This window comes from Ammospiza caudacuta, chromosome 7, assembly GCF_027887145.1.
Source record: "Ammospiza caudacuta isolate bAmmCau1 chromosome 7, bAmmCau1.pri, whole genome shotgun sequence".
Lineage (NCBI taxonomy): Eukaryota > Metazoa > Chordata > Aves > Passeriformes > Passerellidae > Ammospiza > Ammospiza caudacuta.
The window spans coordinates 32,334,724-32,357,355 of NC_080599.1; the positions used below are offsets into that span (position 1 = coordinate 32,334,724).

At 40.5% G+C, this 22,632-nt stretch overlaps 1 protein-coding gene across 1 annotated transcript in view; it reads left to right on the forward strand.

Moving 5' to 3' along the window:
• Positions 1–218: 218 nt before the first annotated feature.
• Positions 219–22,632, forward strand: part of TGFBR3 (transforming growth factor beta receptor 3) — a 108,947-nt gene continuing 86,533 nt past the window's right edge. The window contains exons 1-2 of the mRNA XM_058809047.1: positions 219–384; positions 13,572–13,745. Coding sequence (XP_058665030.1) covers positions 13,688–13,745 — 58 coding nt within the window. The 5' untranslated portion in view covers positions 219–384; positions 13,572–13,687. The remainder of the gene's footprint in view (positions 385–13,571; positions 13,746–22,632) is intronic.

Here is a 22,632-nt window from a genome sequence, read left to right on the forward strand (position 1 = left end):
CTCCCGGGGGGCGGGCGGGGCTCAGGTGTGGGACGGGACGGGGCGGGCGGGGCCGCGGCGCGCGCTGGCGGCACGCGGGCGCGAGGGGCGGTGGGCGCGGCCGTCACGGCGCCGTCTCCGCCCCGCGCCCAATGGCGGCACCGCCCGCGTCCGCCCGCCCCGCCCCGCGGGCCGCGGGGTTACTGCCGGGCCGGAGGCCGGGCGGGCGCACACGCGCCTCCTCCGCCTCCGCCTCCTCGCTGCCTCCTCCGCGCACCGCGGGCCGGGCAGCGGTGGCCGGCGCTGGGCGGCCTTGGCGAGGACTGCGTTCCCGTCCCGGCCGGCGGTGCCCATGGCGTAGCTGCTCCGCTGCGCGCCTGCCCCGCGGGACAGACCTGCCGCCGGGTAGGTGCGGCGGCCGCGACCCCCGCCCCGATTCGGGCCGTCCGCTGGGCCGGGCGCGGGCAGTGCGCCCCTCGGGCTGTCACCGTGACAGGGCTGAGCGGGAGGGTCCGGGGGCCTCCGCCGGGCGCGAGGTGCGGGAGCTGCCGGGGGCGGTCAGTGTCCGCACGCGTGCCGGGAAGAGCGGCTCGCCCCTCGGGACCGTGCGAGCTGCGGGCTCCCTGTGGGAACTGAGGGGAGAGCGGGAGTCGGGCACCTGGCGAGGGGCAGATACAGGTGTCCCAGCGGCGGTCGCTGTGCCCGGTACGTCCTGGGCGCGCTGCGGGCAGAGAGCGAAATGCTTTACAGAGAGGCTCGCTCTGCTGTGTGCGAGTGTGTCCTCGTACCCTTCCTGAGCCCAGGTGAGAACTCGGCAGTGCACGAGCAGAGTGTGACTTCAGTGTAAGTGACAATAATACAAGGGCCAGTATAATGTCCCTTCAGTGCTATTTCAGTGAGGCATTGACATGTGGGAGTTACTGCTGCAGATTTTGCAGGGGATGCACTGGAGTCAGGTCACTGCAGGCTTCTGAGTACGGCTGTCCTAGAAATAACAAGAATGTGGCTTCTATGTTAGATGTAAAATAAGTAAGTTTTTAAACACGAGCTTTCCCCAGTTTCAAGTGCACTTGCAGTTCCAAAGTCATGGGTGTCAAACAGCACAGGATGTGCTACTTCTCCCTTTCACAAGAAAGGACTTATTCAGGTGTAGTGTGCATGTGTAGTTATGCCTTTTCCACTTGTTGTGGATGTAACCAGATCTAAATCTACTTAGTTCTATTAAGCTGTAGGTGTTAAAATTGATTTGCTGTCATTTATTATTTTCTTCTCAAATGTATGATCATTGCACAGTTCATTTTTTACAGAGTATTTCTGGTAGTGTTTGTAAGTTGTTAAAGAGACACTTGGACATACAAGTGCCATTATTTTGCTCTAACAAAAAGGTTTTCTGGCTGGGTCTGTATTTATACTGATCTAAGTTTATGTATTTTTTGTTTGGTGAGGTTAAACAGGGTGATATCAGACCCCCAATGGAGAGAAAACCCAAAGTGAGAGAGCTGCCTGCTCACTAACTGTGGCATCAATTAGGTTTGTCTCATGGTGACCCACAGGACTGATACTATTGTAGTCTCATATATGGAAGACTTTGCATGTGTAAATGAAATGTCTTCCCAAGACAAAATCTAATTGTTTATTGCTACTTATGAAGATTACTTTATTTTCCTTACAGTCCATGCTTTTTTCCATGTATGCCTGCCACAGTATGAGTTGGTAGCTGGGTTTTTAATTAGCACTGCACAAGTATCCTGTCAAAGTATTCCCAACAACAGTGTTAGTAAATGTTAATGGCAGATGCTTATTCATTTGAAGAGCTCCAGTTTAACCCATGAAAGCTTACAGGGCTTGAGTTCCAGCTGAGGAGGAGCTGCTCCTCGAATGCTGACCTGGTGCAGCTGGTGCTGGGCTGGGGGAGGAAGGGAGGGACGCGTGTTGGAGGGGGGGCAGGTCATTGGCTTCCTTCAGTGAAGAGTCCTTTACTCTGAAACTTGCTTCCCCCAATTGTTTGTTGCAGTTCAACCTTTTCAAGTTTAAAGTGACACTTCAGATTTTTCTCTTGACATGCTTTCTGTCCCTGGGGAGATGTTGTTTCATTGTTGATTTTGATCCATGTTTTGTGCGTCCAGAGCCTCATCTAGTCAAAGCGTGTTAAGTGATATCCACCAAGGGTGTGAGTTCTTTTAAAAAGTAACTTTTAGTTGTTGTTCCTGGCATGCAAAACATATTTTCATACTCCAGCATCTTGATGCCTACCACAGGAACAGTGTTTGGAAGTCAATTGCTAAACCAGCAGGGGGAACACAAAACTTGCTGTCTATAAAGTCTCTCCTCCTACCACAGTTGGAATTTATTAAAACTTTGGGCCTATACTTTTGATAGTATTTCTTTAGAAGGTGAATGTTAATTTACTTGGAACACCCACATACATTGAAATAAACATATTATTTTCAAATACTTGTTTATACATTTCCTCTAGCAGGCAGATCTCCCATTCTTCTGAATGCAATTTTTGTCATATTAGCCATGACCGACTTGCAAAAATACTACAGGTTTATGTGAGTGAAATTTCTCTTTGAAGATGTTTGAAGTGAATTAATCCCAAGAAACGATATTTTGAGTAATCCTGCAAAGTTTCAGATGATGAACTAGACAAAATATTTTCAGAGTGGAGCTCTTACTAGGTCACACATATGATTGTACGTAGACATCTCGAGAGCTCAAGTTGACTTGCAAAGCAGTTGTATTTGCACAAGAAACTATTTCTAGTATTTAGGCTTTCCATAAAAGAAAATATTTTTAGATATTCTCTTAGGTTTTAAGAAGCCATTACTAACTTATTATGTAGAGGTCAACTGATGGTCCCAGCACAGAGCAATAAGATTTTTTTTTTTTCATTCATATTGGTGTAATGATTAAGTCTTTTGTACCACGAATAAGAATGTAAAGGCTGTTGCCAAAGAAGGTTATGTGGATGGCTTGCACCAATCCATATTGCTTTCTGGTCTGTGAAGTCTGGTGCAGCCAAATGGCAAATACTGAAGGTGTGGATGCACTCAGATGGCTCACTGGGAATTTGCAGGGTGTCAGGTACTCCTCAGTAAGAGCTGGGGAACAGCCTCGCATCCACAGTAAATTCAAGAATCTTGCTGCTTCTACTTGTGGTTATGCCGCCTTTCACCGATGGTGGGGTGAAAACATGCCGAGGAGCATTTGCTACAGAGTAACCAGCTTGCTGCTTGTGAGTGATAACAATTGTATATTCCACCAGCATTAGGTGCTAGAGCAAATACAGACACAATAGAGTTCAACTGAAATTAACAGTCCCAGGTCAGGTTTAAGGATATGTAAGCTCTGGTTCTGGAATGGCACTAATTGCACAGTGAAGTATAAAATAGATATAAATGTATATAAAGTATATGCATATTTCAATGGCCATGCATTGTTCTCTGAGAGCATTACTTGATGTTGCCTGCCCGTAAAAGTATAAAAAGGTGTATGTTAAATTCCATTGGCAATCTTCATCTTCTGTTGTTTTCATGGAATCCCAAACTTTCTCTCCAGATGGTTCTCTGAGATGCTGGAGTGTGTACTTTGTAAAGTCAAACTGAAATTTCTGTTTTAATGTGATTTGAAAATAGTGGTAAATCTTTGCCTAATTTGTCTTACAATTCTTTTTTTTTTTTTTTTCGATATTGCCAGTAATATTGTGTTAAAATTAAAGACACGAATTATCAAGTCTTGGGCCATTTATGTGAATCTCAGAAAATACTATCTGGGGTGTAGATTGCAAATATCTTTGCAATCACATTGCTTTTGATCTAGTTCCATAAAAATATTTGTATATTATAAATAGGCATTACTTCTATAGCAGTAATATTTGTGGTGATTAACAGTGGTATGCCAGTTTCTAGCCACTTCATGAATACAAGCATGTTTTGCCATAAAAATGTACTAGCAAAAAGTAGTGCAGTTGGAATTGCTTGATCCATCAGTGTGGATTCGCATTTTTATGTGCTGGCATTCATCCAACAGAGCAGCATTTCTTGTGCTTACAGCAACAATTAACTCTGTGGTAGCCAAAATGAGAGAGGTTTACCAGATTTCAGTTATCTCTGGAAATCATGGAAGAGGGACTTTAAAGCTGCCACTTAATTTATATTCCATATTTTTTAATTTCAAGTATCACAAAATAAATGTCTTAAAAGAAGAACTTACTTTTTGTCCTTGATTATCTAAGTAGTCATATTTGTTAAGTTCAGCAGAGAACATTTCATATATTGCATTTTAAGATAATAACTGTTTATTTGTACTTAGAAATAATTCTGTCTTGGAAAGCGTGCTAGTTTCTGATGTTTCTATAATGAAATGAATGGTGTTTTTGAGGAAAATGTGAAAACAATTTCATCTTCATCCTGTGAATAGTACTTCAAAATGAGTGACACCTGCTTATTATTAACAAATTTATTGCATTATATTTAGCACTTCTGTGTAATAATCAGTCTAATTTCAGTACACTAGTTGGCCAAATTCAGATTTTTTTTTCCTTCTGTCCTGCTCTAAGAGGTTATAACATTTTGAGAGTCAGCTGGAAAGGGCCTCTCTTTTAGATAATTTCTGTTGTGACCTTGCAAGAGACCTGCTTAGATTGCAGGAGAGCAGTTTATCTAGAGGTCTTTGGTCTGAAACAATTTAATTATAGAGCTGCTGTGTAGAGGTTGTTTTTCTGCCCAGAAGGCAGTAGGGGCTGTGATACATAAGGTGGTGTTAGTGATTCTGAAGGATAGTGGCAATTCGTTTATTCTCTGATTCTCCTTTGTAAGCATAGGCATTTTCTGTTGGAAATTGGTGAGCTGTATTGTGTGAGTCAGGGACAATAAAAAAATCCCAAAGTATCCAGTGAGCTTACTGTGTAGTAGAAATTTGCTGAATTAATGTGTTTCTTTGCCAAGAAGCTGGAGGTGGACTGAAGATTGGTATGTCCTCTTTTGCCTTACATTTGACAAGTAAGTTGTTAGACTGTAGCTGCATTTGACTCTGTGTGATTAAGAACTATGGTAGTATTTTTACAATGTTTTTTACAATGATTTGAGTGAAACAAAATTCTGTTCTGCTTTCCAAAGCAGCTGTTGTGGTGTTTGAAAAGAGCCTTTTCTTTAATAAAGCTATTGCATTAATGAACCAAGTCACTCCTCCAGTGTATGCAGCTTGTGTTCTGTGATAGATTAGTTCCTCCCTCCAGCAGTTAAAATCACCACTGTTTCTAAATACCTGTAGATCTGGTGATTTGGTTCACTCCAGTGATGATCATATACATGATAATTTCCTTCTGACAGAAAGGTCCTTCTGACAAATTATTTATGTGACTAATGGAATTTGTTGTGGTCTTCCTTCTCTCCATACCTGTGCCTGAAAATTTTTTACAGTTGTTATTTATACATTTAATGTAACATATTTAAAGGAAATTCTGAATGGTAATGATTTTATGGGAGTGTTCTCCACTCATTCTGAGTGGAACATGCTAGTGATTCATACCTTGACTGAAGCAAATCCCTAATGAAGTTCTTCTAAATAAAAATTTTTATGAAAAAAATTTGCTCCAACCTGAATAGATTTTTCTGCTCAACAAATGGAATGACACCATTTATTTGGTAGAAAGTGAGAGGGTAGATGCCCCTATACAAAGGGAAATTATTTTTGGCTCCTCCTTTTAACTGTGTGTCCCTTTAAGGACTTCCCTGTTTGTGTGGGAGAAGTTTCCTATCTGTGAGATGTGCAGCTGAAAGTTTAGTGGCTAACAGATAACTTTTGGTGGGTTTATCTTGCATTCTTGTTTAGCAACCTGAACAAATAATCTACTCATCTGCCTGCCTATTAGAGTTTGCCTTATTCTAGAGACCAAAAGAGACAATTCTTTTGTTGTTCTGTTTGGCTTTTTTTCCCAAATGTGGGTCTGATAATGCATGCAGTTAACTTTAAAATCCCTAGTAGGTAATATTTCAGTCTGTTAATTCACTTCTTGTAGTATGTAATGGCCCATGGCAGTGAGGAGGGCTGGCTTGTATCGCTTCATCTAATTCCCCTGTAATGAGAAGCACTGATTTTTCAATCTTGTTCATTTATTTACTAACTGTCTTTTTTGTTTGTTTCTTTTACCCTTCTCAAAGAGGATTGCATCCTTATACAGTGAACTTGTTTAATGCTGTAGTCTTGCTTTTCATCATAATCTTTGTGGCTTTCTCACAATTAACCCAGACAGTTGCTGGTATTTATAGGTCATGGTTTCAAAACTACTTTTCTAAATGCCTACAAGTCATTTCAAGATCTTAAATCCACCACTGATGGATTTAGTTGTTTTTTCATGGTAGGAAGGTTCTAGGTAAAATATTTCTAGATGCAATCCTATGGTTTTTGCAGTTCAGTCTTGAAAAAAATAACAGTGCCGAGTGTGTGGAAGAAGCCTTGCTGAATTGTTGGTAACTTTCCATCCTGCTGTGGCTTCAATTCCACAGAGATGCCCTCCCTAGGGTTATATCTGCCTTGATAGGTACATTAGAGCTGTTATCTGTTTAGTTGAGGTGTTCAATTAGAAACCCAGCCAAGTAAAACTTAAGATAAATTAAATTTGTGTGAAGTTGTTGGCTGCTACTGTGTTTATGAAGAGTAAGATAGTCCAGTGCCAGGAAACCTATTCTGTTTTCAATTAGAAACAATAAAAAGTTGGTAATTAGTCCAAAGAAATTTAACTGTGAGAAAGAAAGGTTGTAGAGATGTTTTTTTCATGCAATTTAGCATGATCTCACTTAGAGTGAAGATTCTTATTTCTATTGTTTTTGTTTTAGGGTAAACTTCTTAGAAGCAGTAAGTCCCATTTAAGAAACGTGAGCTTAGTTCTTTTTAGTTGTGGTGAGATATTACTGGTTAATTGGGAACTTGAGTTTTATTTAAATGTACATCTGAGATTTCTTGAGTTGCCATGTTTTTATGTATGTATGTTTCTGGTTATGTCTGCTTTTTTGCTTCGTTGTGCTTCCTTAATGTGTATCAGAAAGATGGGGTATAATTGTGCTTCTGGTATTCCCTGGTAAGATCAGTGAGGTTTCTTGTCCATTTTCTAACTAGAAGGTGGAAGCAGAATGCCCAAAGTAGAGTGTTATCTTTCCAGGCAGGTGTTAAGGAGGTGCTGCTGTGGCCAAGGTGAGGTCCTGTTATGACTTTTTGCCTGTGAAAGAATGGAGTAGCTGTGAGTTGCACAGAAAATACACAGCTGGAGCTGGTATGAGATTGCAGATGGCTTGAGCCAATACAGTACAAGAGCTGTACAGCACCCCTGCCTCTTGTTTTCTCCACTCCCTTTAGAGATGTCCTGATGTAGGAAGTGCCTGAAGGCTCTATGATAAAGGAAAAAAATTCTGATTTGGTACTCAGATTACGTGTGGGGTGTTGGTCTTGGTAAACTCTGTCTGCGGTGCCATCTGTGCCTCCTCCTGTAGAGGTTCAGTAACCTCTAGGAATTTCTGCTGCTGTCAAAAAGCAATCTGTTCCAGTCTGCTCCTTCTGGAAGCCTTGTGTGCTCCTTCCACTCCAAGATGCCCAAATGCACTTCCTTCCCTTCCATGCATTGAAACCCTCCTGCATCCTGATCCTTTAAGAGACTGTTCTCTTGTTTACACTTGGTAAGCAAAACCTTCCTCAGCCTAGGAAGATTTAACTGCATACCTCCCTGTGTTTGGGGGAAGGGAAGTCCTGGGAATGTATAACAGAATGATTTTTTTGGTCCTGTTTCTGTAAACTGTCTCTTACTTTTGTGCTGTATTATGCAGTGATTCTTCACCCAAAACTTAAAATACCTGGTGTCATCTAAATTGACAGCAATAAAATCAGGTGATTAAAAAAAGGGAAAGTTGTGAAGCTGAAGGGGAAGTTGGTTATGAAATGATACTGAGAATAGACACCCCCATCCACACTTTCATTCCAGCTGTGGGCAAAATACCTACCAGGTAACAAAATCCCCCTCCAGTACACTGTTACTAAATAGGTGGAATGGTTTCACATTTTTATTGGATTTATTTGTTTATATTTTTGTTCCTGTAATTTGGTAGGCTACATTGTAATACATTAATAAGAAAATAAATAAAATACTAAAACAAAAATCACATGGAATAGAGGGGCACGTTACTAAATGGCATAAAACATCTTCATTTGGCACTCATCCAGTTCCCATAGCCTTTAACTGTGACTTGTTGAAATGTCCCATTACAAGCACAGCAGCATGTGAACTGCAGGACATCAGAGTTACTTTTTCCCTGGACTTTATGATATGTCAGGATTTTTAGTTTTATTGCTATTCATATATTCCCTGAAAATGAAACTGCTTTGTTGTTTCTAAACCAGAATCTGTCCCTTTATAGTTTATGAATAAGTTACTATTTTAAGTTCTGAATGAACTTGTGGGACTTTGTGTATATGCCTTGGACATAGACATTTAAAAATATGGACAAATTTTCAATTCCATGTGAGCATTTGCTAATCCTATTAATCAGCTTTCCTGCCTGTATGTGTGCAAATCGTGCAGAATTGACATGATAAATGTCAGCTAGTAAGTCTTTAAAAAAGCATTTTTAATAGGAGTAGGGTTATAAATAAGCCCTTTTGCTGTTCCTAAGTTTATAGAACTGCTCATATAGTTAACTATTTGTGGGGTTATTTTACTTGAGATTGGGTGTACTTGATTACAAATGTTTGCCTTATTTACTTACACAGGGCATGCATGTATTCACTGCATTCTCACAGGGAAGCAGCTTGGACAAATGGAAGAAAAACCGGTTAAATGAGTGAAATGGTTGCCATGTGTAAAACAAGCAAACAAAAAGTGAAAAAGCTTTGGCTGTGAAGGCGGCCTTGGATGGCCTAGAAACTTGGGTTCACGTTGCTATGGCAAAACAACACAAAGGGACAGATCCTGCTGGCTTCACTCAAGTATCCCCATTCACTTTGTTGGGACTTGTGATGTGACTTGAGAGGAGGAGGAATTTTGGCTTGCTTTGGTAGAGGAGTGTTTGTTAGCAGTGTTGTAGAGAGCTGTGCAACCTCTGGCACCACGTGTGGAAAGAGAAGGGAATTACCAGAGTCCATGCTGATAAGGCAGAGAGGAAGTGGAAGTTATTCTTCAGGCAGTAAAGGAAAAGTTTAGACAACAAGAAGGGTAGAGTTAAGGCAGGGGAAGAGCTTGTATGGGTAAGGTAGGTGCTGATTAATGAAACAGATGGTAGCTGTTGGGGAAAGGGCTTCAGGGAACAGAAGTAAAAGGGATAAATAAAACAATAAGATCCCAATTCAGCAAGAAATGTGGCAAGTTCCTGTGCTACAGAAGCGTTAATAGGAAACAGAAATGCCCTAGAATCTGTGGCTCTGGCTGCCTGCAGGTTGCACTGGGTAGAGAAGCTTTGAAGAAGTAAGCAAAAATAAATTTACCTAGAGAAGAAAAGTGTGTAAAAGTTGAAGCTAAGGAGACTTCTGATTTGAAGAAGACTGCTGCATAATAGTCACTTGGCTAAAAGTACAGAATTGGGCTGAGTAGAAAGGTGCTCAAATGTCATGAAGCCTGAACCTAACCCAGGGTGGTTCATTTTCATTTATAGTTCTTGAAGCACTTTAGAGCAGAGTCCTGTCCCCTTTCTAGAGAGCATTAGGCCCACGTGGGGGTGGGGGCATTTCTGCTAGTGGCAGAATGGTGCTGAATGTCATTTCTTAGTGACAAGCCATAGACCACAGAGCCTTATGGTCTGGGAGTGCCTGTCAGTAAGGACTGGAAAATCCATAGGGAAAGATGTTTTGGATTTTTTTAGGAGAAAGTGTCATGCTTCTAGCCTGTGAATTCTTCCATGTTGTTGCAGTATTAAAGGTGACTTTTTAGTTCAAAGGCTAGCTTTAAAAAATCCAAAGACTGAAATTCTGAGGAAGATGAGTACCAGAATTTTACAAAGAGAACTATTTATGTAGGTGAAAGGCTGAGAGAAAACAGTAGTGTACTCAAGTGATTTGTTTCCTCTGCTACTGGCTCTGACAAATGTAGATTGCTTTAAGTACCACTAAATTAAGGACAACATTCGTTGTCCTTTAGCTTAGCATAGCAATGAGAACTGTCCTTCCAGGCCGTGCTTTGGTATCTTTCAAAAGCACCATGCTTTTCACTGAGTTCTAGCTAAGCTTTATGCATCAAAATTCTCATGGGCACCAGAGGCTCCTAGCTGAAACCGAATTAAAACCTCATGCGTTCTCCTCTGCTTATCCTTATGTACTTCAAAATGTGTTTCCTCCCCTTCCATTTCCCCAGTCTTCTTTCATACCTAACAAAAGCTAGTAGTAGTCAGGTTATTCCTGATGTTCCCAGCAGCATGTATTCCTGATTTGATCTGCAGATATATATTTCTCAACAAAATAGGGTCTTTGTGCTTTTTAGACCCTCACTTTTACCAGGACTAGTGGCCTTTACAACGGCAGATTTCAGTGAAAATGACCAAAAATGACCCCATAGTCTTCAATGGTTTTGATTCAGATGCCTTCTTTTGCCAGCCTTCCTTGCAGCTTGTTGTAGTAAAAAGCATTGGCATGAAAACATTATTAATAAACCCAAAACTCATGTCTTCTTCTCTTTCTCTTCCACATCAGGATTTTTTGGTTATACTTGTAATACGCCCTTTCATGATCTCATTTACAAAAATAGCCACCCAGATATACCCCAAAGGAAAAGAGGATTCTCTTGGAAATTTCTTCTGAATGTCAAGTTGGCTAGCAGTTGTGTTTACTTCTTGGGTAAATAGTTTAGGTTCCTTATCCCTTTGCACAGCTTTCTTCTCTTGTTTCAAGGGAAATAGCTTCCTATTTTGTGGACTGGCTTTTCCTAGTTTGCAGGTTTCACATTTTTTCTAGTGACAGCAGGTCTCACACTGAAGCAAAATCTGGCAGATTTTGCACCACAACTTAACTTTCTCACTTTTTTGTTGTTGCTGTTGTGGTTGGTTAGTTTGTTTGTTTGGTACTGTCAGATGGTCACTTAAGAGCAGCTTGGTAGCTGATTCCTGCCACACATGATCATATTTTGGAAAATATTGACAAATTGCCTGCTTAGTAGGTTTAGTCTTAAATGAGTTATTACTAGTAGTTTTATCTGTCTTTTAAATTGCAGCTGTGGAGCTGACAGTTGGGGTATCATTCATCCTAAATTCATGAAACTCACTGTTAGTTTGTCACCTTTTCATGTTGTTTGATATTTGCCCTGCATTTTGAGTTTGTGAGTATATGTCTTCAAGCAAGTGAGCTCACTCTTCAGAAAGCTCTTCCAAATTTTCATTTAAGTCTTCATTATTCACCCTTCATGAACTGGCAGAATCAGGGTAGAAGTTTAGGACTATTCAATCATATACTGGCAGCTCTGAGTTATACCTTGCAAAAGTTATTGGTCAGTAGATTGTGGTAGGGATCAAATCACTCCTACAGATGGAAATGTGTATGTGTTCTCTCTGCCTTTGAAATCAGCTTTTTCAAATGGACTTTCATCCAAGTGGAATTGCAACTTGACATTTAAACACATTTAGATGCTCAGGTCAGAATGGGATTCTAAACATAATTTCTTTGTCTCCAGTTCTTTCCCGGTGCTCCCTGTTTCTACACAACTTGGTGCCTTATAAAATTGTCACTGAGGAATGAGAGGCTTATGCAGATGGGACAGTGAGCATCTTGGATTTTCTTTATTAGCATGTGTGCTGTAGTTGCTCTTTTTCTGGTTTCTCTTCTGTTTGTTGGTGGTGGTCAAATGGCTGTACATCAGTAACTTGGGTTTCAGAATGCTTCTTCATTGCCTCTTTGCACGTAGGATATCTTGCAGAACATTATGATGGTCTTCTATAGATAACACTGACTAGAAACCTCATTATTTCCTCTATTTGATAATTTTTCTTTGTGGCAGCATTTAGAAATTGAACTAGCAACCAAATAGTACCACCAGGAGGTAGAGTTAGGTTTCTTTTCATCTAGAGAAATAGCAGCAAATTATTCCAGTTTATATTTGACTTCCCAAATAATGCTCAATATTTGTAATGTCTTGCCATTTTTCCAAAAGTGCATTTTAGGTGGGACACTAGAAAAGGAGCTGCATGAACCCCCATGTTGTGACAGACTGTCAGCTCCTGGCTCTCCCCATACCCTGCTGTCCTGTAGGAGTGTGTCTGGTGTTCCCAGCAGCCTGCAGAGCTGCTCCTGTTCCCCCCACCTCCCAGTGGGATTTGGGGCACTGCCAAGACCACTTGGAGGTTCCAGGAGCTGGGTGCTGAGTGAAGCATCTGCAGGAGGCTGGAGTTCTGCCCTTGGGCCCCAGCAGCCCTTTCAGGGGTGTAGATGCAGCTCTATGCACACAGGGCAGTGCTATCCCCACCAAATAACCCATGCAGAAATGCTGCTGAGCAGTTTGTCCAGTTTCCTCAGAGCCCCAGGGGTGCTGGTCTTGAAGTGCTGATCTGGGTGCAGGTTTTGGTTGAGCAGGCTTCTGCTGGTGCACAGCATGGCACACACTGTGTGACAGAATCTGGCCTTTTGTCCTTGTGCTTCATTCCATTTTCAGGTCAGCAAGAACCTTTTAAGTGATATTGATGTTGCCACATGATCCTGACTCAGCATTGTGCTATCACTTAGTCCCATGATGGAGGTTTGTCATTTCTTGCAGTACTTTATGATGGGTGTTAGTGGTTGCCAAGGTGCCATCTGTCATCTGCTCCCAAAGGCTCAATACCAACATTCCTGTTCTTTACCTTCCTGGTTTGTAATCTTATTCTAGACATCTAGATAACTGAGAATAGAATAAAAACAAAGTTTAAGAGGATATTGTGGATCTGCTTAAGTGTTTCCCCTCCAAAATCTGCAGCATGCATTCTGGGGTCAGAATTTTCCATGTTTGTAAGGCTTGCAGGCATCAGCTCTATTGTCATTTATTAGCGTAGCACGCTGGAGTTGTTTAACTGACCTGGTATATCATGTCTCAAAGTATTTTAAAATAAAGATTCTGAGCAGTTTTATGTTTATATTTAGTGTCGAGTAGCATTGAAAAGTTTTCAGAGTTTGTCATACTGAGAAATGATGAGTTAAATTTGAGTTACCCACCAACCAGTACATGTGAAACATTTCTCCATGCTATAATAAAGGTAGCAGCAGATAACTGAGCAAACAAATGTTTATATGCACCAGGGAAAGTCTGATTACTTAAAATAAACATGTCTGAGGGTGTGAGTACCATTGGCAGGCTTCAGTGGGACTGTGGTATTAGCTGACAGAAAGGACTCTGGGGCCTCGCTTCCAAACAGATCCCAACTTGCACAATGTATCCTAGAAGGGAGCAACATCTGCAAAGACGTACTGCAATACAGGGGAGGAATACTAAGTTACTGGTACCTAGGGTATCTGACAATATAAAATGCACTCCCCTACTAGACCTTTAAGAGAGAGTTCTGTTTCTCTTCTTACAAGAGAGAGAATTTTAAATATCTAACAATATTTCTGTAAGTTGTATTTGTATTAATGTTTATTTTTACTTTTTTCTGTAGGCAATTAAAACTCCAGAAGATCTGATTTCAAAGCTCACCACAAATTTCAAAGAAAGTAAATCTATATGAGGAGCCACAAAGCAAGTTGATTTGAGAAGAATACAGCATTTACAAAAATGTCAAGTTGTGTGACTTCAGTGTTTCCTTTGATGGTTTTGTGCTTTGCAGCTGCAGGTAGGTAGTATTATGCAAATCATGCATTCAGTGGATTAACTTGATGTGCATATTTAGAATTGTTGATCAGAAATACTTTTTCATGCTGAAGAAAGTAGGTCAGCTAAAGTTTATGTCTAGGTTTTCTGTAAAACTATTGTGATCATAATTGCATCATATATGATGTGAGAAACGATGCTGTTCCTATAAGAATGTTTTCTTGCATCTATGTTCACCCTTAAGATAATACAAGAACTGCAGTAGTAATCTAAGTTATTTAGGTTATTTACCTATTTATTTTTAAAAAATGCATGGTGCACTTAAAGGGGAGGGTTGATATGGAAGCCTTTGGGAGTGGAGGCAGTGTAGCTCTGCCAGCCTGATGAACTATTGGCTCTGCCAAGAGGCTGAGCTTATTTTCCCAGATGCAGGGTTGGGCTGGTGAAGCTGAGGCTGCTGGAGTCTCTCTGCAGAGCTGGGCTGAAAGGGTCTACCTGCTCAGCTCCATGCTGCCTCCAAGACCTGTAATCTGGAATTAAGCCCCAATTATTTGACTTTATAAAAAATATGTCAGACAAAATCCCAGAAAGGTTCATAATAGGTCACTGAGTCTGTCCATCCATCCTGCCTTATTGGGATAAACCTCACCTTGGTCATTTCTGACAGTTGTCTAACGTGACTTCCAGTCGACCATTAGTGATGATGGCAAAGGCCTTTTAATAACAGTTGTCTGTGTTAATGGAGTCCTTTTAGGTTAGGAACATGCATTGCCATTTAAGGGGATTGTTCCTGTCCCACATTTTGGCCTAGCTGGGGATTTTTAAAATGGTATGTTGCAATAACTTGTCACAGAGAAAGGAAAGATCTGTGGAGTTCAAGTACCTAGTTTATTCTGTAGTTTCTTCAAGCACTGAAGTGATTCTACTCAGAATGTTTGTTTGTCAAAGTTCTTTCTGTGGTTGCAAGGGGAAGCCTCTTATGTGTCCAGCTTGTGTACAGTGTGGGTCTTTGGAGAAGAGGCCAAGTGGATGTACAGTCAGTCAAAATGAGACAGTGGGAAAAGTAGACAGTGGACAGATGGCTTGCTTAAATCTGAGATGTCCTCACTGTGGAAAAGATGACCAGCTTTGGAAGAGACAGGGCTGAACAATTAAATGTGTTACAATTTGGCTTCATTTCATCTTCAGCATGGAAAATTATGTTATTTCAAGCCCTCAAGCCTTGTGGGACTTTCTCTGGGTTTGACCTCCTTGAGGGCATCCATCCAGCATGAGTAACTTTGATTGTTTAACAGTACGTGATGCTGACATTTTGCAATAGCTTCACTGCAGACAGACTTCCAGCAATGCAGGGTGTGTCTGAGTGTGTCTGCAGCTCGAGCTGAGCACATCAATGCTGCTCTTGGCTTACAAGAGCCATTACTTGGAGCAAATCTGGATCATTCTAGATGTGTAAAAATCTACTTTAAAAGGAAGGGCCAGTGCAGAAAAGAAAAGCTTTTTTAATTGATCACAACCATAATTCTGTTTTGCTGCTGAGGAGAATGCTTGCCTGTTGTGTCAGCTTATCTCTTAATGCTAGCTTTAATTAAAACCTACTGATTTAAAAGTGCTGTCAAACAGTTACACTATTAGTAAGTTATTCAGCGTTGAGAAAACGTAATGTGTCTGTCTTGAAATTCGTTGTGGTTTTTTTGGTTTTACTCCCCATCTCTGTGTTTTCCTCTGGCAGATATTCTTGAAAGAAACTCTTAAAAAACTTTGGATTCAATCAGATGCTTAAGTAGAGTGACAGAATTACTTTGGCTGGAAGGGACCTCTGGAAGTCTACTCCAGCACCCTGCTTGGAGGAAGGCTAGTTTCAAATTCTTTCTTTCTTTCTCTGATTTTTCTTCTATCTGTATGGGAAGAAATCAGCTGAGGAGAGTAGGAGGGGTCACAGTCTGTTAGGGGAAGGTGAGGAAACACTGTCTTTGTGGTTTCTGGCTATATCTGCCTGTATGTTTTGGTTTTCTTCCATGCTTTTTCATTTTTTCAATAAATTCTTAATGAGAACAACTAGATAATATCCTTACAGAGTATAATGAGTACAGTGAGTACAGAAAGAACCAATGGACTATGATGAAGAGGGAAGAGATGTCAGGCAGATGCAATTAAAACTGAGGAAAGACAGCTCTCTGAAGGCTCTTCAGATAGAGCTTTTGCAACTGGAGGCTTTGAGTCCTTTTAATGCAAACAGTTATGCTTTAAATGCAGGGAGTTTGTGGCTCTAGGTGGGAGCACACAGCGTGTTGCAGAGCTGTGAAAAGCTGGCAGAGGCCCCCGGCTCTGGTCAGTCTGGTGGCCAGGGCACTGCAGGCATGGCTCCTAATTGCCAGCATCCAGAACCTGTGCTTTTCCAGTCTTGAACCACAAATGTACTGGTATAAACAAAACTAGAAGTCTAAATAAAGTTAAGAAGTATAAATAAAATCCCTTGCTTGTGGTGGAGCATGGGGGAGGCAGGGGGCAGCATGCCACCTCCCTAGGGTATTGATTTATTTTTACATTTGAGCCTTTTTCCAGCTTGCTCTTTGTTTCTGAAGAAGTGAAGCTGCTGCAGCAGAGCACACCTTTGTTTTGTTTGCCAGTCCTACTCTGAAACTGCTGCTACTGGTTATGGAGGGTGTTTTGCTGACATTGTAGTAGCTTTGGTGTTCTTGTATTTTCAGGTGTAAGTGAGGTTCTAGACAGAATCCATGTTTGGTTTCTGTTTTTCCACTCTTGCTCTTGAAGGTACTAGTGTGTTAAATATATCAAAAAGTCCCCAAAACCCTGGAGTTACACTGCATGATGTACAGAAATGGATGGTCAAAGATGAATCACAGATCTGCATGTTTTTCAAGCTAATAGTTTAAATATTACACCTCACTAACTGCATTGAAAATAGTCTATATAAATATTCAAAGAATATTTGCCTGTTTTTCTACCTCCTTATACTACTTGGATGTATGTAGCTAAATGCTTATCTGAATTTGATTTACTTTTGTCTTGTACACTGATTTCTTGTAAGCTTTTATTTGTAAAGCTCTTTTGGGCAGAAAAAGACTGCAAAGTAAACCTTGATTACTCTGAGATTTTTCTACTTCATGGAAAGTCCAAGGCAGGATGGGGAGAAAAACTTCTGGCAAGCTCTCTACCCGACTGAAGGAATGAAGTTTTTGAAGTGGGATTAAATTAAGGTCTGGCAACCTGCAACAGGAGCTGCACACAAACACTTAGAACTACACACAGTTATCCAGGCCTTGGATGACCTCTTAAATTAGTCTGGCTTTTTAATCTTGGAGCAAAAATATTCTGTCCTAATGTGGCTTAAATCAAAGGCTGGAACATATTTATTTTACTTGCTGGCAAATTAGTGCAGTTGGGTGCATGATGCATGTCATAATAAAATGTCTTAGAGGACAGCTGAAATACATACCTGCTCTAGACCTTGAGGACCGAACCTTCAACAGAACAGGTCCTTCTGTGAAGGAATGGGGATGTGTTTTAGCTTCAATTTTTTGTTTTTGTTTTGTTTCTTTCTATCCTGCATTACTATTCAGCTGGAAAGAAGACAGAAGGGTGATACAGGCTATGGATTTCCAGCGGCCAAAGGTTCTCATTGCAGCCTCTGGGGTAGATCCTCTGTTGGTGCAAATCATTCCTGCTGCTGAGAAAGCAGCGCAGCTGTGGCACCTGATACCAACTGGAATTTGCCCATGGAGCCATGTTCACTTTCCTTCAACACCCTTGATAATTAGCATTATCTGTGCTTGACTTGTGGACGCTTTTCTCCTTATGGCTGCATTTCATGGTTGTGGTCAGGCAGATGAAGACCCTGTAAGAATTGCATATATTGAAGAATTTACTTATTTTCTGTAATGCTGAGGTTATTGGTTTATCTGCTTATGTTAGGTCTGTCTTTATGGTTTTCTTCCAACAACTCTTTACTCCCTGGTTCTCCCCTCTATTGTAATCCTAGCTGCTTTTTCTTTCTTTTTACATACTTGTTTTTGTAAGTAATCTTACATTGTTCAGAGCATGTGTGCTTCATTTTCCGTAGGACTGTTCACTTGCAAGCTCATGTATCTCTGGATCTGTGCCCCCCAGATATGATGGTGATGGGTGCCATGTTAATAAGTGGAACAACAGGAAGAAACAGGCCTTGTCATGACACCTAGTTTTTATTTGTTTTTAAAGATGAACTTCCCCTGACCTTGAACATTGTGTTTCCAAAAGCAATATATGATTCTTCAAAGCACAGTAGAAAAACCTTCTACTAGAAGGTGAAGGACATGATCTAAAAAAAGTAGAAAGTAATACTGGGAGTTACACAAATTTCCTTCTATTTTAAACAGTGTTTGCTGGGTATTTCCCAGATTTAATTAGACTGTAATTATTTTTTCCTTAAAGTATTTGTTGCCAGAGGTGTGGAGTTTTTTGTTTGTTTAAATTGTTTTTAGAGGATGAGAACCAAGGGAAAGAGGTTGGATCTTGAATTCTTAGGACTGAAGTAAAGCACAGGCTGGTTGCAGTATTCAGCTTTTGAATGGATGAAGATTTCACTTCCTACTTCCCTTTCCCTTCACATCTTTCTCATAATCAGCTGGCTCCTGCCTCCCTTGTGAAATCACCTGTTCCTATCTGTTGATGGTCTGGGTGTTCAGACTTTTGAGGATGAAATAAACCAGCACTCAGAACATTTGAAGATTTGCAGTGTCAGAGAATTAGAGGAGCAAAGGCTGGTTCATGTGCTGTGCCATGGCAGAAAGGCTGCAAGGAGGGGCAGGGGCTGCAAGGGAATGCCCACCCTCTTCAGGGGAGGCTTATGTGCTCTCAGTTCTGAGAAATACTACTGAGAAACCAGGGACTGGCTATTAAAAGTGGAAATTGTTATAATTTTTTTATTCCTTCATCACCATGATGGTGATTTGAAACATATGAATACCACATGTTTATCTGATAAGGAATCAAATGATGAATTCCTAAATTCATGTCCGTGAGCTCTGTGACATAACTTTGAGATGCCAAAATATACATAAAAAAGAGTTAATTTTCGTTTCACACAAAACCTAATACCTTTCAAGCAGTAAATTGTTTTAAGTGAGCACTTTAAATAAAAAGACTGATTAGACTAAATCTGTGTGTCCCCTGATTTAAGTTTCTTCAGCATTCTTGTGCTGTATGTTGATCTATTCCTTTGTAAATTACTTCTTTAATCAGTTCATCTGTCTGTCTTTCAGCAACTGAATTGAATCAAATCCTGTGCCATTTCTATGTGCTTTATGCTTAAATAGTGTTTTTTTTATCTTCCAAACCCACGCAAAAATTGTGAAGAATTTAAAGAGTCAGGACACAGAGAAGGGTTATGTATTTTCAAAGAGGTAATTGTATCACAGACTTGGAATGGCTTGAACTGAGCAGGCTTCATTTTTCCTGTATCAGCAAGGCTCTCAAGCTAAAACCAGTTGAATTTCAGCAGAATTCTGCACAATTCTGCACCCATGTGGAGCAGTAGGATGTGGGATTGTGGGTCCTGATTCAGCAGAACAGCTGAGTGTATATCCAAGTGTTTGCTGAACCGGAGCATTTATCTCTAGACATCAGTATCTGCTTCTTTGATTAAAACTGGCTCTGGTGATGCCAAAGGAGCCCTAAGAAATCTGCAGCCCATAATGCAGTGCTGGAACTGTGTAGGTGCAGGCAAATGGTGTTACTGAGGCTCTCTGGAGGGAGGTACTCCACTGATGAAAAGTAGTTTTGAGGAAAATTTTATGGCACAGAATGGGGATGGCATTAATCCGTATCTTTGTAAAGGAATTTATTCAAGTTTTCCTTTTTTTTTAAGAGAAACTTGTCTTTAACGAGTTCTAAGCTCCACATAATTATTTTATAAATACTTTGCTAAAAATAATTCTTTTGTTTTCTGAAGGGAATTGGGATTTGAGGTTTTGCTTGTAGATCTTTTAATATCCTCTCTGTATTGCAGGCCCTTGTTAACTCTTTCTTAGCTTTTCCATCTGTCATTTGTCTTATAAATAACATGATCCCTTTAATTAATAAAAAAGTGAAAAAGGCATATTTATTTAACTGAAGATTAAACTTCACATGCTGTAGAACCCCACACCCAGAATTCCCAGTGTGGTCCTGGGGTGTCTCACCAAGAAATGAAGCATCTGCTATTAGAAAAACAATTGTTATTTTCACATTAAAATTGTATTGAATTTCTGCAAATCTGTTTCTTTTGTAAGCTCCTTCCACTGAAGCATACTTGTATGATTCAATGCCATTATTTTACTGCTGGTGATGTTATAGTGTAGAGAAAATATAGGGACCAGATACATGCCTTTTCAAGAAAGAGAAATAATTTAATCCTCTGTAGCTAATGCTAAAAAGAACTGAAGTCCCTTAGGCTGTAAGTCATAGGAGAGATGAATTTGGAGTGAAAAAAAATATATATTTAGCACAAAGACTGTACCATGTTTCATTACCTGAAGGCACTGAGTTGGATTCTTCTTTGGTGTGAACTTATTTTAAGTCAATGGAATTTCACCAAGGATAAGTTTTGACACCAGGTGACAAAAGCAAAGGTTTTCACTAATGCCATGAAGTGCAGCTGCTTTAAGCGCAATGTGCTTTTCTTTTTTAGCATACTTTATAAAAGATGGAGCTATTGTTCCTTTTTTTGGCAGCTTCCACACTGTGAGACTTACTAATAGGCATTTAATAAAAAAGGGATTTTAACTGTCAGGGATAGAAATAACTAAACTGAAAATGTCATTACTCTGATTATTGAAGTAGTGCAGTGAAGATGTAACAAATAAAGGAGTTTGGGGGTGGGCAATGGAAATGTATGTAAGGTTTGTTGCTGTTTTATCTCTTCAGCAAAAAGTTTGCATTCATCTGAAGCAGGTGTGGTGTTTTGGTGGTGGGTTTTTCTGTTATCTTCTCCTTAACACTTGAAGCCAAGAGTGGGTGAAGAATTTATTTTTATGGTTATTTTTGCTCATTTTCCTCTTTAGTTTTTCTTCATTTCCTTGATCACCAAATCTGCCTTGAGTCTGGAAAGGATGATGGATGCAATCTATTTTGGAATAAATAAAATTTTTCTTTATTTATACTTTTAATTTAAATAGAGCAGTAATAAGTATGTCCTACCAGAGATGCTCCTAGTTATTTTGATTCTAGCTACTATGTCAAAATCAATTTTTTCCATCACAAGAATGTGTGCCTTTCTTTAATATGTAAAAATCAAGGAGGGACACTTAGCATCATATTGCCTTGGTGATTCTTTAGACTTCTAGGCTTCAGGAATTGTATGGATAAAGGTGAAAAGGTTATTTGTAGCTATTACTGAAGTAGTTTAGCACAGTTCAGTTTGCAAATTTGGGGTTGCTTTAAGAAAATATGTAGAAGATGAAGAACTTAAAAAGCAGAGGTCACACATTTTATATATTGGGGGGTGTGTGTGTGTTTAGTCTAAATGGGCATTTTGGTTACTCATGGGAAGCATCTGCTCTGTAGCATGAAAGCTGGACAGGAAGCATAAAAAGCGTGGGTGGACAGGTGCTGCTGTGTCTGACGACAGGGTGGAGTGTTGCCCTGCCCATGGAGTGATGTGCACTCTCGGTACAGCCAGGCCCAGCAGCCCCCTGTGAGGTGATGTGTGTGTGTGTGTCCATCCTCTGTGGTGACTGAGTGTAAATGTCTGTGTCTGAAGGACCTCTGGGAGAGCGTGGGGCGAGCTATGGACTGGCAGAGCAGCTCCTTCCTGCTGTGGCTCTGCCATGAGCAGGGGCTCCTGAAGGAGAGCACGGGGAGGCTGGAGCAGCAGCTGGAGCTGTTCTCCGTGTGCAGCCCCCGTGCCCGATGGCCACAGCTCTGTTAGGTGCACGGGGCTAATCTGTGAGCCTCTGCTTTTGGCTGAAAGGTGAAAGGCTTGCATCTGGATTTGTGACTTGCTCTGTGATCTCCCCACGAGTTATTTCATCTCTCAATCTTGGTCACTTGATATGTAAAACGGATGTGTTCAACCCTGGCATCTTCCCTGCCGGCCTGTTTGAAGAGCCAATGTAATCACTTTAAAGTCACATGGTTGACATTGTTGCTAACTGCTGGGATCTCAGTAATTCTTCAAAACGTCCCTGTACCCTTTTTGGAGGTATGAAACTAGCAAAAGTTTTACTAAAGGTACTGCCAGACTATTTGCCAATTTTGCTTGGTTTTAGACTCATGGATGCTGAACTGCAGAGGTTTGTTGTGATCTCTGATAAGGATCAAGGTGGTTTACGTTTTGGCAAGACATAGATAAAGTATCATGTTCTGAGAAGTGTCTTAACTCATGGAGTTACTTATTTTACTCTACCCATCATCCTTATTAAAAAAAAAATTAAAAATCACTATATTTGCAAGAAGTAGAGTCAGCCATACCAAAGCAAGGAAGTGGGAAATCTGAGACTGTACCAAAAATGATTTTCAGGTGAAATACAACTCTTTTGTTGCATGATTGGGAGACAGCTTACAACAGCAGGTAGAACTGCATTAAATCCCATGCAGGATTTGAGCAACATGATACAAGTTAATGTGTAGCTTCAGTTTCTTGCATTAGGGTCGACTTTTCCTTTGGACTGTATAATAACTTGTAAGAGTTATATACAGTAAGAGTGGCCAGATTTCTGTATCTTCTGTTTTGAAATGTTATGTCAGTCTGGCAAAATTTTCTTTTATGGCACTAATGAGTTCAAAGCAGTAATTAATTTTTCTGTGGGATATTTTCACCTTCAAGCTGAAAAAGTAATAGGTATTTGAATAAATTGGCAAGAAAACTGTTGAGAGATGACTTTGGAAATTACTTGTCTCAGTTGCTTTTTGGAAGTAGGCCAGTAGTA